Source organism: Petaurus breviceps, unplaced genomic scaffold (assembly GCF_028583685.1).
Source record: "Petaurus breviceps papuanus isolate PSGF00001 unplaced genomic scaffold, PetGlider_PUasm1.0 164, whole genome shotgun sequence".
NCBI lineage: Eukaryota > Metazoa > Chordata > Mammalia > Diprotodontia > Petauridae > Petaurus > Petaurus breviceps.
The window spans coordinates 4,939,898-4,954,225 of NW_027185735.1; the positions used below are offsets into that span (position 1 = coordinate 4,939,898).

Here is a 14,328-nt window from a genome sequence, read left to right on the forward strand (position 1 = left end):
TGGACCTCCCACTTTTACAAAGTGGTTGGGGATGTTTTTTCATATCTCTTCATTAGAGTCCCACTTGATCTTTTCTTTTTGTTGTTGTTTTTTTTTGCCTTTTGGAGGGCAATTGGGTTAAGTAACTTGCCCAAGGTTACACGGCTAGTGTTTTTGTGTGGGTGTTGAGTGTCCGAGGTCAGAATTGAACACAGGTCCTCCCAACTCCGGAGTGGGCGCTTTACTCACTGCGCCACCTAGCCGCCCCCCAACTTGATCTTTTCAATTTGTGGCATTTACTTTTGATTTTTTGGTGTGTTGTTCTTTCTGTTTACATTGTTGTAGTTGCTGTGTATGTTATTTTCTTGACTGCATCAGTTCAAATAGATCTTTCCATGCTTCTCTGGATTCATCATCAGAAACATAAATTTCTTACAGTATGGTTAGTATTAGTATTCCATTCATGTCCCACAATTTGTTCAGCCATTCCCCAGTTGATGAACTTCCATTTTGTTACAAATTCTTAGCTATCACAAAAAGTGCTGCTATAAATATTTTAGAAGATATGGGGAATTTTTTCTTATGAATGGCTTATGGCAGACATTTTCATCACCATATTCATGATTCCAAATTGCTTTCTAAAATGGTTATCCCATTTAAAAGTTCCACTAACAATGTATTAATGTGTCTACCATTCCACAATTCATCTAACATTGACCACTGCCATTTTTGAAAATTCGCAGGGTATGGGATGAAATCTCAGAATTGCTCTGATTTGAATTTCTCTTATCGGTGATTTGTGATTAGTGAGTTTTTTTCATGTGATTATGAATATTTTGCAGTCCCTTCCAGAACTGTTTTTTTTTCCCATATCCTTGGATCATCTATTGGGGAATAGCTAATAGACAATTCACTAATTGTTTATATGTCTTTTTAAAAATAATTTTGCATAGTTCTTTTCAGTTTATGAGTCACATTGACCCAAAGTTAAAGAGAAGAACACAGATGGTTATATCATATAAGCCCGTGTGTGAGATTTTTAAACCTGTGACCAGGGTCAAAAAGGAATTTTTCTATTTGTGGCAAAGAAATTCTCAATTAGGCTTCACTGATCTCTTAAAAACCATAAGCTTCAGCTAACTAACTCAAATGGCAAAAGAGGCCCACAAAGCCAATGAAGAGAAAAATGCCTTCAAAAGCTGAATTTGTCAGATGGAAAAAGAATTTCAAAAGCTCACTGAAGAGGATCATTTCTTCAGAATTAGAATGGAGCAAATGGAAGCTAATGACTTTATGAGAAATCAAGATACTATTAAACAGATCCAAACAAATGGAAAAGTAGAATGCAAAGTGAAATATCTCATTGGGAAAACCACTGACCTAGAAAACAGATCCAGGAGAGATACTTTTAAAATTATTGGACTACCTGAAAGCCATGATCAAAAAAAGAACCTAGAAATCATCTTTCAAGAAATTCTCAAGGAAAATTACCCTGATATTTTAGAACCAGAGGGCAAAATAGAGGTTGAAAAAATCTACCAATCACCTCTTAAAAAAGATCTCCAAAAGAAAACTCCTAGTAATATTATAGCAAGGCTCCAGAGTTCCCAGATCAAGAAGAAAATATGAAAAGCAGCATGAAAAAACAATTTGAGTATTATGTTAAGATAATCAGGATAACACAGGATCTAGCAGCTTCTACATTAAGGGAACAAAGGGCTTGGAATATGATATTCCGGAGGTCAAAGGAGCTATTATTAAAACCAAGAATTACCTACCCAGCAAAACTGAGTATCATGTTTCAGGGGGGAAATATGGTCATTCAATGAAATAGAGGACTTTCAGGCATTCTTGATGAAAAAACCAGAGCTGAAAAGAAAATCTGACATTCAAACAGAATGAGCAAGAGAAGCATGAGAAGGTAAACAGGGAAAAGAAATCGTAAGGAACTTATCAAACATGCCTACAGGGAAAAACAATAATTGTAACTTATGAAACTTTTCTCAGTATGAGAATAGCTGAAGGGAATATAAATGGACATATGTATACATGTATGTATATATATGTCTATATAGGAGGGTATGTGTGTATGAATATATGGGTGTGTGTATATACATGTACAGGTATACACAGACAGTAGGCACAGGATCAACTGAATAGGAAGGTATAATTTATATTTAAATTTAATATTTAAATAGGTGAATATTTAAAAGTAAAATTGAGAGGTGAGAGGAATATAATGAGAGGAGATGGGGAGAGACAGAATGAAGTAAATTATCTCATATAGAAGAGGCAAGTGATAACTGTTACAATGGAAGGGAAGAACAGGAAGGCAAAAGGGAATGGGTGAACCTTACTCTCACTGAATTTGGCTTAGGGAGGGTATAACATACAGACTGAATTGGGTATCTTGCCCTACAGGAAAGTAGGGGAAAGAGGATGACAGGGTGAATGATGGAGGGGAGGGGAGGTTGGGGGGGAGGGTAGTTAGAAGCACACACTTTTGAAAAGGGTCAGGGTTAAAGTAGAGAATAGAACAAGTGGGGTTTGGGATAGGACAGAAGGAAATATAGTCAGTCTTTCACAATATATCCACTATGGAAATGTTTTGAGTAGCTACACATGTACAACCTATATTAAATTGCTTATGTTCCCAGTAAGGGTGGGTGACAAGGGAGGAAGGGAAAGAATCTAGAATTCAAAGTTTTAAAATCAAATGCTTAAAAAAATATTATTATTATTATGTTTTTACATGCAACTTGGAAATAAGCTATACAGGCACTGGGGTATGGAGATCCATTTTGCCCTACCAGAAAGTCAGAGGGGAGATGGGGAAGGATACAGGAGAGAGCAGACTGGGGCAGGGGGTATACAATGGGATCGCTGTTTTGGGGTGTTAGGTAGGGGAAAGACGGGGAGAAAATTTGTAACTCAAAATCTTGTGGAAATGAATGATGTAAACTAAAAATAAACATAAAATTCAATTAAAAAAAAAACTAACCCAAATGGCAAAAGAGTCCCAAAAAGCCATGAAAAGAAGAATGCCTTAAAAACCTGAATTTGCCAGATGGAAAAGGAATTTCAAAAACTCACTGAAGAGAATAACTCCTTCAAAATTTTATTAGAGCAAATGGAAGCTATCAAGATACTTTTAAACAGATCCAAACAAATGAAAAAATAGAAGGCAATGTGAAATATCTCATTAGAAAAACCATAGACCTGGGAAACAGATCCAGGAAAGAGAATTTAAAAATTACTGGTCTACCTGAAAGCCAAGATTAAAAAAAAGAGCCTAGAAACCATCTTTCAAGAAATTATCAAGCAAAATTGCTGTGATATTCTAGAACCAGGGGGCAAAAGAGAAATTGAAAGAATTCACTGATTGCCCCTTGAAAAAGATCCCAAAATGAAAACTCCTAGGAATATTATAGCCAAATTCCAGAGTTCCCCAGTGAAGGAGGAAATACTACAAGCAGTCAGGAAGAAACAATTTGAGTATTTTGGAAACACATTCAGGATAACCCAAGACCTAGCAGCTTCAACATTAAAGGATCAAAGGGCTTGGAATATGATATTCTGGAGGTCAGAGGATCTAGGACTAAAACCAAGAATCACCTACCCAGAAAAACTGAGTATAATGATACAGGTGAAAATACAGTCATTCAATTAAATAGAGGACTTTCAAGCATTCTTGATGAAAAAAACCAGAGTTGAACAGAAAATCTGACTTTCAAATACCGTAAGCAAGAGAAGCAAGAGAAGGTAAACAGGAAAAAGAAATCATAAGGAACATATTAAAGTTGAACTATTTGCATTCCTACAGGAAAAACAATAATTGTAACTCATAAGATTTTTCTCAGTATGAGGATAGTTGAAGGGAATACACACACACACACGCACACACATATGTATGTATAGGAGGGTGTATGTGTATATAAATATATGTGTGAGTGTGGGCATATGTATATTCATGTATACTTCGACAGAGGGCACAGGATGAGTTGATCATGAAGGGATTATATCTAAAAAATAAAATTAATAGGTAAGAAAGGAATTCATTGGGAGGAGAAAGGGAGAGATAGATTATATAAAAGAGGCAAGAGGAAACTGTTACAATGGAGGGGAAGAACAAGAAAGTGAAAGGGAGTGGGACAGCCTTACTCTAATTGAATTTGGCTTAAGGAGGGAATAACATACACATTCAATTGGGCATCTTACCCTACAGGAAAATAGGGGGGTAGGGGAAAAGAGTGGGGATGATAGAAGGGAGGGCAGACTGGGGGAGAAGGTAGTTAGAAGCAAACATTTTTGAAAAGGGATAGGGTCAAAGGAGAAAATAGAATAAGTGGGGGGTGGGAGAGGATGGAGGGAAATACAGTTAGTCTTTCACAATGTAACTACTATGGAAATGATTTGGGTAACTACACATGTACAACCTATATTAAATTGCTTATCTTCCCAGTGGTGGCAGGTGAGGAAGGAAGAAGGGAAAAAGTCTGGAACTCAAAAGTTTTAAAAACAAATTGTTTTTTTACATGCAACTGGGAAAGAAGATATACAGGCAATGAGGTATAGAAATCCATCTTGCCCTCCTAGAAAGTTAGGGGGATAATGGGGGAGGATATAAGAGACAACAGATTGGGGGAAGGGATATTCAGTAGGCTTGCTATTTTGGGGTGGGGGTAGGGGAAAGACACAGAAAAAACCGTTAACTCAAAATCTTGTGGAAATGAATGTTGAATTGTTGAAGTGCAAAATGGATAATTTCTATCATGTTAAAATTAAAAGTTTCTTGGATAAATAAAACCAATGTAGCCAAGAAGAGAAGTAATGCAGAATATTGGAGGAAAAAACTTTCATGACAGTCTGTCTGGTACAATGTGACTGGGTTGGAATATTGCTGTGGTGTAGGAAATGATAAGCTGATTATGAAAAACATGGAAAGACTTAGACCTATGAAGGAAGATGTTACCCACCTTCAGAGAAAGATCACAAGTATGGCACAATCTTAGATATATGTATATGAATGTGTATGTATTTGTATGTTTTTGATACTTATGTGTATGTATTTACATATATGTGTATGAATATATATAAATGCTTATATATTAAACAAGCATGTTTAATATGTGTTTGTATGTATACATACACACAGACATGCTTGTTTAACTGTAGCCTTTGAGGGGAGAGGGAAGAAAATAGGGGAAAAGATAAAAAGAACACAGCAGAGAACAAAAGACAACTACAAAGAAGCAAAGAAAAGCTGTGCAGTTTGGAAAACAATGTGTAGTATTCATTATGTAGGTTTTCTTGAAAAAGAAATGTATTGTTTTACATTGAATCTCCTCTTATATTCAGCTGTGTACATGGCAATGTTCTTTCTTCCTTTTGTATTTTAAGTTTAAAATGAATAAAATATTTACAGAAAAAATTTTGGAGTCACAAAAGATCTAGAAATAATGAAAACAGTTAGGAAGGAAGAACTGCTTGTTTGGAACTCAAATTCTATTATAAAGCAGTAGTTATCAAACATATGCCATTAGCTAAATAGTGGTAGACTGATGGAACAGACCAGCCAAGAGAGGATCAGCAACAATTGATTTCCATATTCTATGTTTGAAAAAAACAGAAAACATAAATTACTTAGGAATGATGTCCGTATTTGATAAATATTATTGGAATCTATGTCATGAGCAAAATTTAACAAAACGGTAGGCCAAGGCATGTTCTTTCTGAGGAAGGTAACATTTATTTTTTAAAATTTTAATTTATTTATTTTTAGTTTTCAACATTCACTTCCATAAGATTTTGAATTCCAAATTTACCTCCCTGTCTCTTCCCTCCTCTCACCCCAAGATAGGATGTAATTTGATATAGGCTCTACACAAACATTCATATTGAACCTATTTTCACATTAGTCATATGTTGTAAAGAAGAATGAGAACTGATGAAAGAAAGAGAGAGATCAAATAATATCCTTCAATCTGCATTCAGAGTCCATAGTTCTTTTTCTGGATGTGAACAGCATTTTCTATCCTGAGTCCTTTGGAGTTGGCTTGAATCTTTGCATTGATAAGAGTCTACCAAAGTTAGTCATCACACATTGTGCCTGTTACTGTGTACAATGTTCTCCTGGTCCTGCTCACTTCACTCAGCATCAGTTTATTTGAGTCTTTCCAGGTTTTTCTGAAGTCTGCCTGCTCATCATTCTTTTTTTTTTTTTTTCGCTTTTTGGAGCAGGGAAGGCAGAGCAGTTGGGGTTAAGTGACTTGCCCACGGTCACATGGCTAGTAAGTGCTAAGTGTCTGAGGCCAGAATTGAACTCAGGTCCTCCTGACTCCAGGGCTGGTGCTCTATTCACTGTGCCTCCTAGCTGCCCCTCATCATTCTTATAGGACAACAGGATTCCATCACATTCATATACCATAATTTGTTCAGCCATTCCCCAACTGATGGGCATCTGCAATGGGAATGGCAATTTGAAGATCTTCTCTGTCCCTTAATAGACCTAGGGGAGTTTGAAGATCTCCCTTGCTTTGAAAGTAAACTCTGCCCCTCTGCCCCCTAATAAGCTGAATGTAATCACACGGACCCTGTGATGGAGGGAATTTTGCTAAAGGGTTGATCAGAGCCCACAGGAAGCTTCCCTGCTGTGGAAAATAAACTCTGCCCCTGAAAGGCTGAATGTAGTCACATGGAGCCTGTGGTGGGAAGAATTTGCTGAAGGGAAACAGAGCCCACAGGAAGCTGATAGCCAGAGGCAGAGAGACGGTGAGAGAGAGAGGTGCTCAGGCAAGGAGAGAGGTTTGTGAATAAATATTGATCTTGTATTGGTTTGTGAGAAAACTGAAGGATGGCATGGCTCTGTGCTATTATGGCTTCTTAGTATCTTTGGTACTATGATGGAATCAGCTTACTGGTTTTGGGATTGGGTTTTCTGGTGTCTAAATAAATGCTTCAGGTTGATTTTGTGATTGAACGTCATGTGATATTTACAGTCACGGTCTTGATCGTGGATCATGGGCACTGTAAATATTGCATTGGTGCCACAGAATTCCAATTTCCCATTCTTTGCTACCACAAAAAGAGGTGCTATAAATATTTTTGTTCATATGGTCCTTTTCCCTTTTGTATGATCTCTTTGGGATACAGACCTAGAGTGGTATTGCTGGGTCAAATGGCATGCAGAGTTTTATAGCCCTTTGGACACAGTTCCAAATTGCTCTCCAGAATGACTGTATCAGTTCACAACTCTACCAGAAAAGTTTTAGTGTCCCAATTTGCCCACATCCTCTCTAACATTTATTATTTTCCTATTTTGTCATGTTAGCCAATCTGAAAGTTGTGAGGTGGTACCTCAGAAATTTTTTGATTTGCATTTCTCTAATCAATAATGATTTAAAGCATTTTTTCATGTGACTATAGACAGCTTTAATTTCTTCCTCTGAAAGCTGCCTGTTCATATCCTTTAACTGTTTATCAACTGGGGAATGACTTATGTTCTCATAAATTTGACTCAGTTCTCTATATATTTTAGAAATGAGGCCTCTATCAGAGACACTGGTTGTAAAAATCAAGATAACATTTATTAATAGTGATGTGTATGTATAGCTGCCAATAAGTACGTCAATGGCTCGCCTCAGTTTATGTGAAAATAAAGACATAACTCATTTTTATAAGCACAGAAGAAAGAACAGAATAGAAAACATATCATTGATTATTGAGCTGGCACGATAGGTCACATTAAAGAAAGTGGGTTTACAAAGATTCCAGCCGAAACTCTCTGTTTGACAAATACTCCTGAGAAAAAATTAGTGTGGCAGAATTAGGCATAAATCAACATCTCACATCCTATACTAAGATGAAGTAAAAATAGGTACATGATTTAGATATAAAGGATGAAATTATAAGCAAATTAGGAGAGCAATGAATAGTTTACCTATCAGATCTATGGAGAAGGGAAGAATTTATGACCAAACAGGAGATAGAGAACATTATAAAATGCAAAATGGAAAATTCTGATTACAGCAAATTAAAAAGTTCTGGCACAAAGTCAATGCAGCCAAGATTAAATGGGAAGCAGAAAGATGGGAAACAACTTTTAATTTTTAAATGAAAATAAAAAAGAACAATTTTTAAAAATTGTAATCTAATAAGGTCTCATTTAATAAGGACTAAAAAGGTATCATTTCTAAAAATATATAGAGAAATAAGAAAAATTTGTAAGAATACATGTTATTCTCCAATTGATAAATGATCAAATAATATGAACAGGCAGTTTTCAGAGAAGAAATTAAATCTATAGTCATTTGAAAAAATGCTCTAAATCACTACTGATTGAGTTGCTATTGATATCACTATTGAGAAATGGAAATTAAAACAACTCTGAGGTACCACCTCACAGCTATTAGATTGGTTAATATGACAAAACAGGAAAAGGATAAATGTTGGAGAATATGTGGGAAAATTGGAACATTAATGATCAAGTTGTGAACTGATCCAAACATTCTGGAGAACAATTTAGAACTATGCCTAAATGGCAAGAGTTAGTAGTGGAGACTGGATATGCAGGGTAAGTGGAAGGAGTCAAAGATGACACAAAAACTGGAAACCTGGTTAAATGGGAAAAAATATTGATGATACAGTAATAAAGAGATTTAGAAGAGCTAAAGGTTTTATGCAAACTTTCTAAGCCCTTAACATATATGAATTGATTACTGCCTTCTTGATAGAAGGAGCTTTGCTGGCCCTAGACTCCATGTCTTACTCCCAGAGTTTTATAGGAATTTAACTGCCCGGGTTCTCTTTGATGGAGTTCCCCGACCTTCAAATTTCCCAGGGAATTGCATGCCTGAGTGCCCTGTAGTTATCTGGAGTCTTATTTAACATCTGGTTCCAATCAACTTTTCCAGTGCTATTATATATTATTCCCCTTCAGATACTATATGGTCCAGTCCAACTGGCCTTCTTACTGTTCCTCAAAAACAGCACTATGTTTCTTATCTTAGCATCTCTGCATAGGCATAAGGCACTCTTCATATCTAGAATGTACTTCCTCCTCACTTCTCTAGTTTCCTTGAAGATTCAGCTCAGGTTTTATCTTCTATATGTAACCTTTGTTGTCTATACCTTGAATTTATTTTATACATGTACAGATACATTTCCATAGGTATAAAGCACATACCTATGCCTACCCTCCCCCCCTTAATTCTGATGTCTATCTCCCTTAATACTGGTGACTTTGCTTTGTTTATCCTGTATATACATACACCTTATTTGTTTATACTTGTTTGCATGTTGTCTAACCCATTAGACTGGGAACTCTTTGATAGTAGAGACTGTCTTTTGGCTTGCTTTGTATCCCTAGAGCTTTGTATAGTGTTGTTAGGCACACGGTAAATACTTAATAAATGTCTATTGACTAACTATATAAATACACACATTTTATACATATGTGTAAACATACATGCAGCATGTATATACATATCTATGCCTATGTGCATGACATAACTATATATGTTGTTATTGTTCAGTCACATCTGAAATACCTATATCGACATATGTATATGATTATAAAACACACCAGGATCTGTATGCATGTGTGTACGTGTATATGTTGTTACTGTTCAGTCGTGTTCGATTCTTCGTGACCCTGTGGACTATAGCATGCCAATACTGGCCACAGGATTTTCTTGACAAAGATACCGGAATGCTCTGCCATTTCCTTCTCCAACAGATTAAGGCAAACAAAGGCTAAGTGACTTGCCCAGAGTCACAAAGCTAACAAGTGACTTAGGAAAGATTTGAAGTGGACTAGTGCTCTATCCATTGAGCCATCTAACTGTCTCTATATGCATAATATACTTATGCCTATATATATCTATATTATATAACCTACTGCTTACATTCACAACCATTTAGGTAATACATCTAAAAATACATGTGCCTACATTTGTATCTATACTTTATACTTATGCCTATACATAAACATAAACACATATCTATATCTACATCTTTTCATTTCTCCAACTAATCACAAACCTAAACTCATACACACATATATACAAAGGTGTGCATATGTATGCATGTACACATACACCTTGAGAATAGAGACTTTCATTTTGTCTTTGTATCACCAGTACCTAACTCAGTGTCTGATAGTAGGTACTTCATAAATATTTGTTTGATTAAGTGACTAAGTTCATATCATACGGGGTTCACTTAAAGGAACTGGGCATGTTTACCAGAAGAAAAAACTTGAATGACTGTGTTCTGTAAGAAGGAGTAGCCTGGTTCTGTTTGGCCATGGAACTGGAAGCAAAGGCTGAAGTTGCAAAGAAGAAAAGTTGTAATTGATGTCAGTAAAAATTTTCTAACAATTATAACTATATAAAAGTAGAATGTGTTGCCTTGAGGGGTAGCTGGTGGATTCTCCTTTGGAGGTCTTCAAGCTGAAATTTTTGAAATATGTTACAGAGAGAATGCCTTTTGGTTATTACTTGGACTAGATGGCACTTATGTTTCCTTCCAACTCTCAAGTTCTGTGGTTATTACATTCCACACAAACTGCATTTTACTTGCTGCTTCTCATTCACTATGTTTTATATTCCATCTCTTTGCCCCTGCATAGACTTGTCTACATGCCTGGAATGTACACCCAAATTATCCCTGCCTCTAAGAATTAGAGATCATAGAATCATAAAATGTAGAGCTGTCAGGGAACTCAAATGCCATGTAGCTCAACCCTCTCATGTTATAGATAAGGAAACTAAGATCCCCGGAGGTTATATGACTTGCTCAAGATCTCTGGTAAAGTATCAGAAGTGCTAATAGTAAGTATCTAAACTTGGGTACTCTGACATCAGAGTTTATGCTCTTTCCACTAAACCATGGTGCTTCTCCCTGGCTTTCTTCAGATTTAGTTCAAGAGCTACCTCCTATACAACAGCCAATATTGATGCCTTTCATTGATGTGTTATATAACTTTCTTCAAATTACTCTGTGTACATGTTGTTTGCACCCTACTCCCAACAAAATATGAACTCTTTAAAAGGCAGAGGCAGTTTTGCTTTTTCTACTCTGTATTTTCACAGACTTTTAGTAGGTACTATATCCCTAGTACCTTAGAAGAAGTACATAATAAATGTTTGTTTGACCTGAATTAAGCTGAGTTACATAAAAAGAATGAAGAAATGTAAAATATAGGATAATAGTTATTTGCATGAATTCATTTTTTCCTCTTAAAAACTGGAATGTGACTGTCATTTTTTAAAACTGAAACTACTGTTTCATCAGGATAGGGAGGTCCCGGTCAGAAACATCCTCTACCTGCAAACTGGCATTTCTGCAATTAAAGAAGTGTTAAGGTTGCCAAAAATGAATAGAGCTTTTAAATGTTTAGGCAAAAATTGTGTTTATCTATGAATCAGAAATCCTTTCTATATGATGAACACTACTGTTCCAATGAATAAATAGGTCAGATTTGATTGCTAAGAAAGGAAACACAAGGAAAGAAATTCCATGAAATTATAGGGATTGCATATCGAGGGAAAAAATTAATTTACTGTAATAAACAATTTTCCAATATATAACTGCTATAAATCTATTTTTTAATAAAATAAATATAAGTATAAACTCACTGGAATGCTTTCTCTTAAGTCATATTCTTTTAAATAAGTCTGTAATACTACATAAGTAGAAAAAAATAACCAAAGTGAGACAAAGTTGCCTTTTTTCTCTTAATCGTGTATTTCCAAAGCACAGGTAGAGAAAGCAAGGAAATACAGGTAAATGTGATTTGCATGTGTTTGTTGTTAAAAATATGAAATTGAGGACAGAAATACAGAAGAGTCAAATACAGGGTAAAATAGAATAGTGAATCCTCACAATCAATTTACGTTCCTACTATCCACTACTACAAATAATTAAAAATAATCTACTGATTTGGAGCAATATATTATCACTTAATTTTATATAATTTTATTATACGAGAGAAAAAAAGTTTGATCAAGATTTAATATAATTTGGAGCAACAAGGTAGTGCAGTGAATAGAGCAGCAGCCCTGGAGTCAGAAGGACCATGAGTTCAAATTCGGTCTCAGGTACCTGACACACTTTCTAGCTGTGTGACCTTGGGAAAGTCACTTAACCCCAATTGCCTTGCCTTCCCCCCTCAAAAAAAAGAAAAGATTTAATGTAATTTTAACATCAACAATAAAACAACATGAATGACAAGCAATTATTAAGCCTTCAAGTTAGTGGATAATATTTTTTGAAATACACTTCAAAGGCAAACTTTCTTTATTCTTTTATTCATAGATGTAAGGTTTGTCAGAATTTTCTGGCTGCTAAGTTTAGCCAGTTAAAGTTAACAGTCCCTAGATTATGAACTTAGACCATACCATTTTGCTTATACTAACGCACATATACTACACCGTCATCCCATAATATTACCATATTAATAAATATATCCTTATGTACTGACAAAATTTCCCATCATAAACCTGGGAGTTGTGGATGGAAAGTAAACATTGTTTATGAACTTATAGTGTTAGGTTTACTCACATTTATGATGATGTTCAGAGACTCATCATTAGGTAGAAAAATACAAACACTTCTGCGGTCCTGCATGACTCTATTATTATGGAAGTTCAATTTGTTCATTGTATTCCGAGCTTACTCTACTGGCTTAGAGTTGTGCTCTGAGACCTTGTAGATTCCACAGGTTCAGAGCACTCTGAAGCCAAACGTTACTCCTCATCACACACTTCACAGGACAGGAAAGGTGGCATCTGTCTCCAATAGCATCACAGCTGAAAAGGAAATGGAGATACTAGTATAACAAAAAAAAATATAGTGGGAAAAGGAAAGAATCTGAACATAGTATCAATATTGCTGACTTTTCACAGTCTCATGTATTAGTAATTCAGAACACAAATTTTAATTGTCTCATACTCCTAAGTACCTATTACGTGGAAGTCACTGTAGTGAATGCAAAGAAGTATAAGATTGTCTCTCCCTTCAAGGAACTTAAAATCTAGCTGAGTGGTAAATTCAGTAGAGATGCCCAGGGAAAGGCTCATCATGGGCTGTGTTCCAAGGCAGAAAAGGTAAGATTTAAATTAGACTTTGAAGCAAGGTGTAATGGTAATGGGAATCTGAAGATCTTCCTTGCCCCTTAATAGGCCAAATGTAATCACATGGAGCCTGTGGTGGAATGAGCCCAGAGAAAGCTGGGAGTCACAACAGTTTGCACAAGGGTAGGAATTAGGTTGAAAGGAAAAGAGAAGATATTCAAGGCAAAGTGAACAGTATGAACACATGTACTGAAGAAGAATCCACAAGATATTGTTAAGAATCACTAGGATTAATAGTTGTAGCTATATGGAAATGGGAGTAGGGCACAATTCCTTTCCCTTCTTGGCTTCAATCAGAGATGAGCCCCCAAAAGTCAAGTTGATCCAAATGAAGAGGCAGGTTTGTAATCATTAACAGAGTATGGTATCCTTGATTCAAAACTGACAACAGGTATTAAGACAGCAGAATAGTTATTTTTCACAACTATTCCAAACGACCTCGAAAAGAAAAGTGTCAAATCTAGAATAATTCAATCATAGCACAATTTAAAAAAAAGATGCATGAATAACACTGGCCAACTCGGGGCTCTCAGTCTGTGTTCCCACCCCAGGCCTTTATCACTTGTCAGACACAGCCAACACAAGCAACCTGAAAGAGTTGTGTTTGAGGAAAGAGGGGTCCCTTCTAAAGTACCTCTAAAGTAGTGCCTCAACCTGAAACCATTCCATACCTCACAAGAAGATAATGACTCAGTCTATCCATGTGAAGGAAAAGAAGTATCACTGTGCTAGGGGAAACAGCATAAAACCAGCTAGAAGGAAAACTATAGGGGTTTCTATCCTTGAGGGAAAAAAAAATTAGAACTCTAATTGGGCTACGTCCTCTCTCACAGCTTCCTTCACAAATATTTCTAAGATTGTGACACTACAGAACAAGGTTCATCTAAAATAAATTTAAAAATCAAGTCAAATCAAGTCAAATTAAATTAATACACATAGGGGCAAAGATGACAAAAATAAAAATTTATCATTGTTGGAAGGGCTTCAGGAGGATAGGTACATTGAAATGCTACTATGGAAACTACAAAGCCCAAACATTCTGGAAAGTAATTTGGAAGATATGCCCCACAAGTCACTAAACTAGACATAACCACCAACCCAGCCTTACCATTACCAGGCTTATACCACAAAGCGATAAATGTGTGCAAAACTATTTATAACACAACTTTTTGCTGTAGTGAAGAACTTGAAAAATGGGTATCCGTAAATTACC

General features: G+C 35.9%; 1 protein-coding gene across 3 annotated transcripts in view; it reads right to left on the reverse strand.

The window, feature by feature from the left end:
• FRMD6 (FERM domain containing 6) overlaps positions 1–14,328 on the reverse strand; it is a 117,601-nt gene that overhangs the window by 65,242 nt on the left and 38,031 nt on the right. For all 3 annotated transcript variants that reach the window (XM_069082237.1, XM_069082236.1, XM_069082238.1), the window contains one exon: positions 12,544–12,791. In XM_069082237.1, coding sequence (XP_068938338.1) covers positions 12,544–12,642 — 99 coding nt within the window. In that variant the 5' untranslated portion in view covers positions 12,643–12,791. The remainder of the gene's footprint in view (positions 1–12,543; positions 12,792–14,328) is intronic.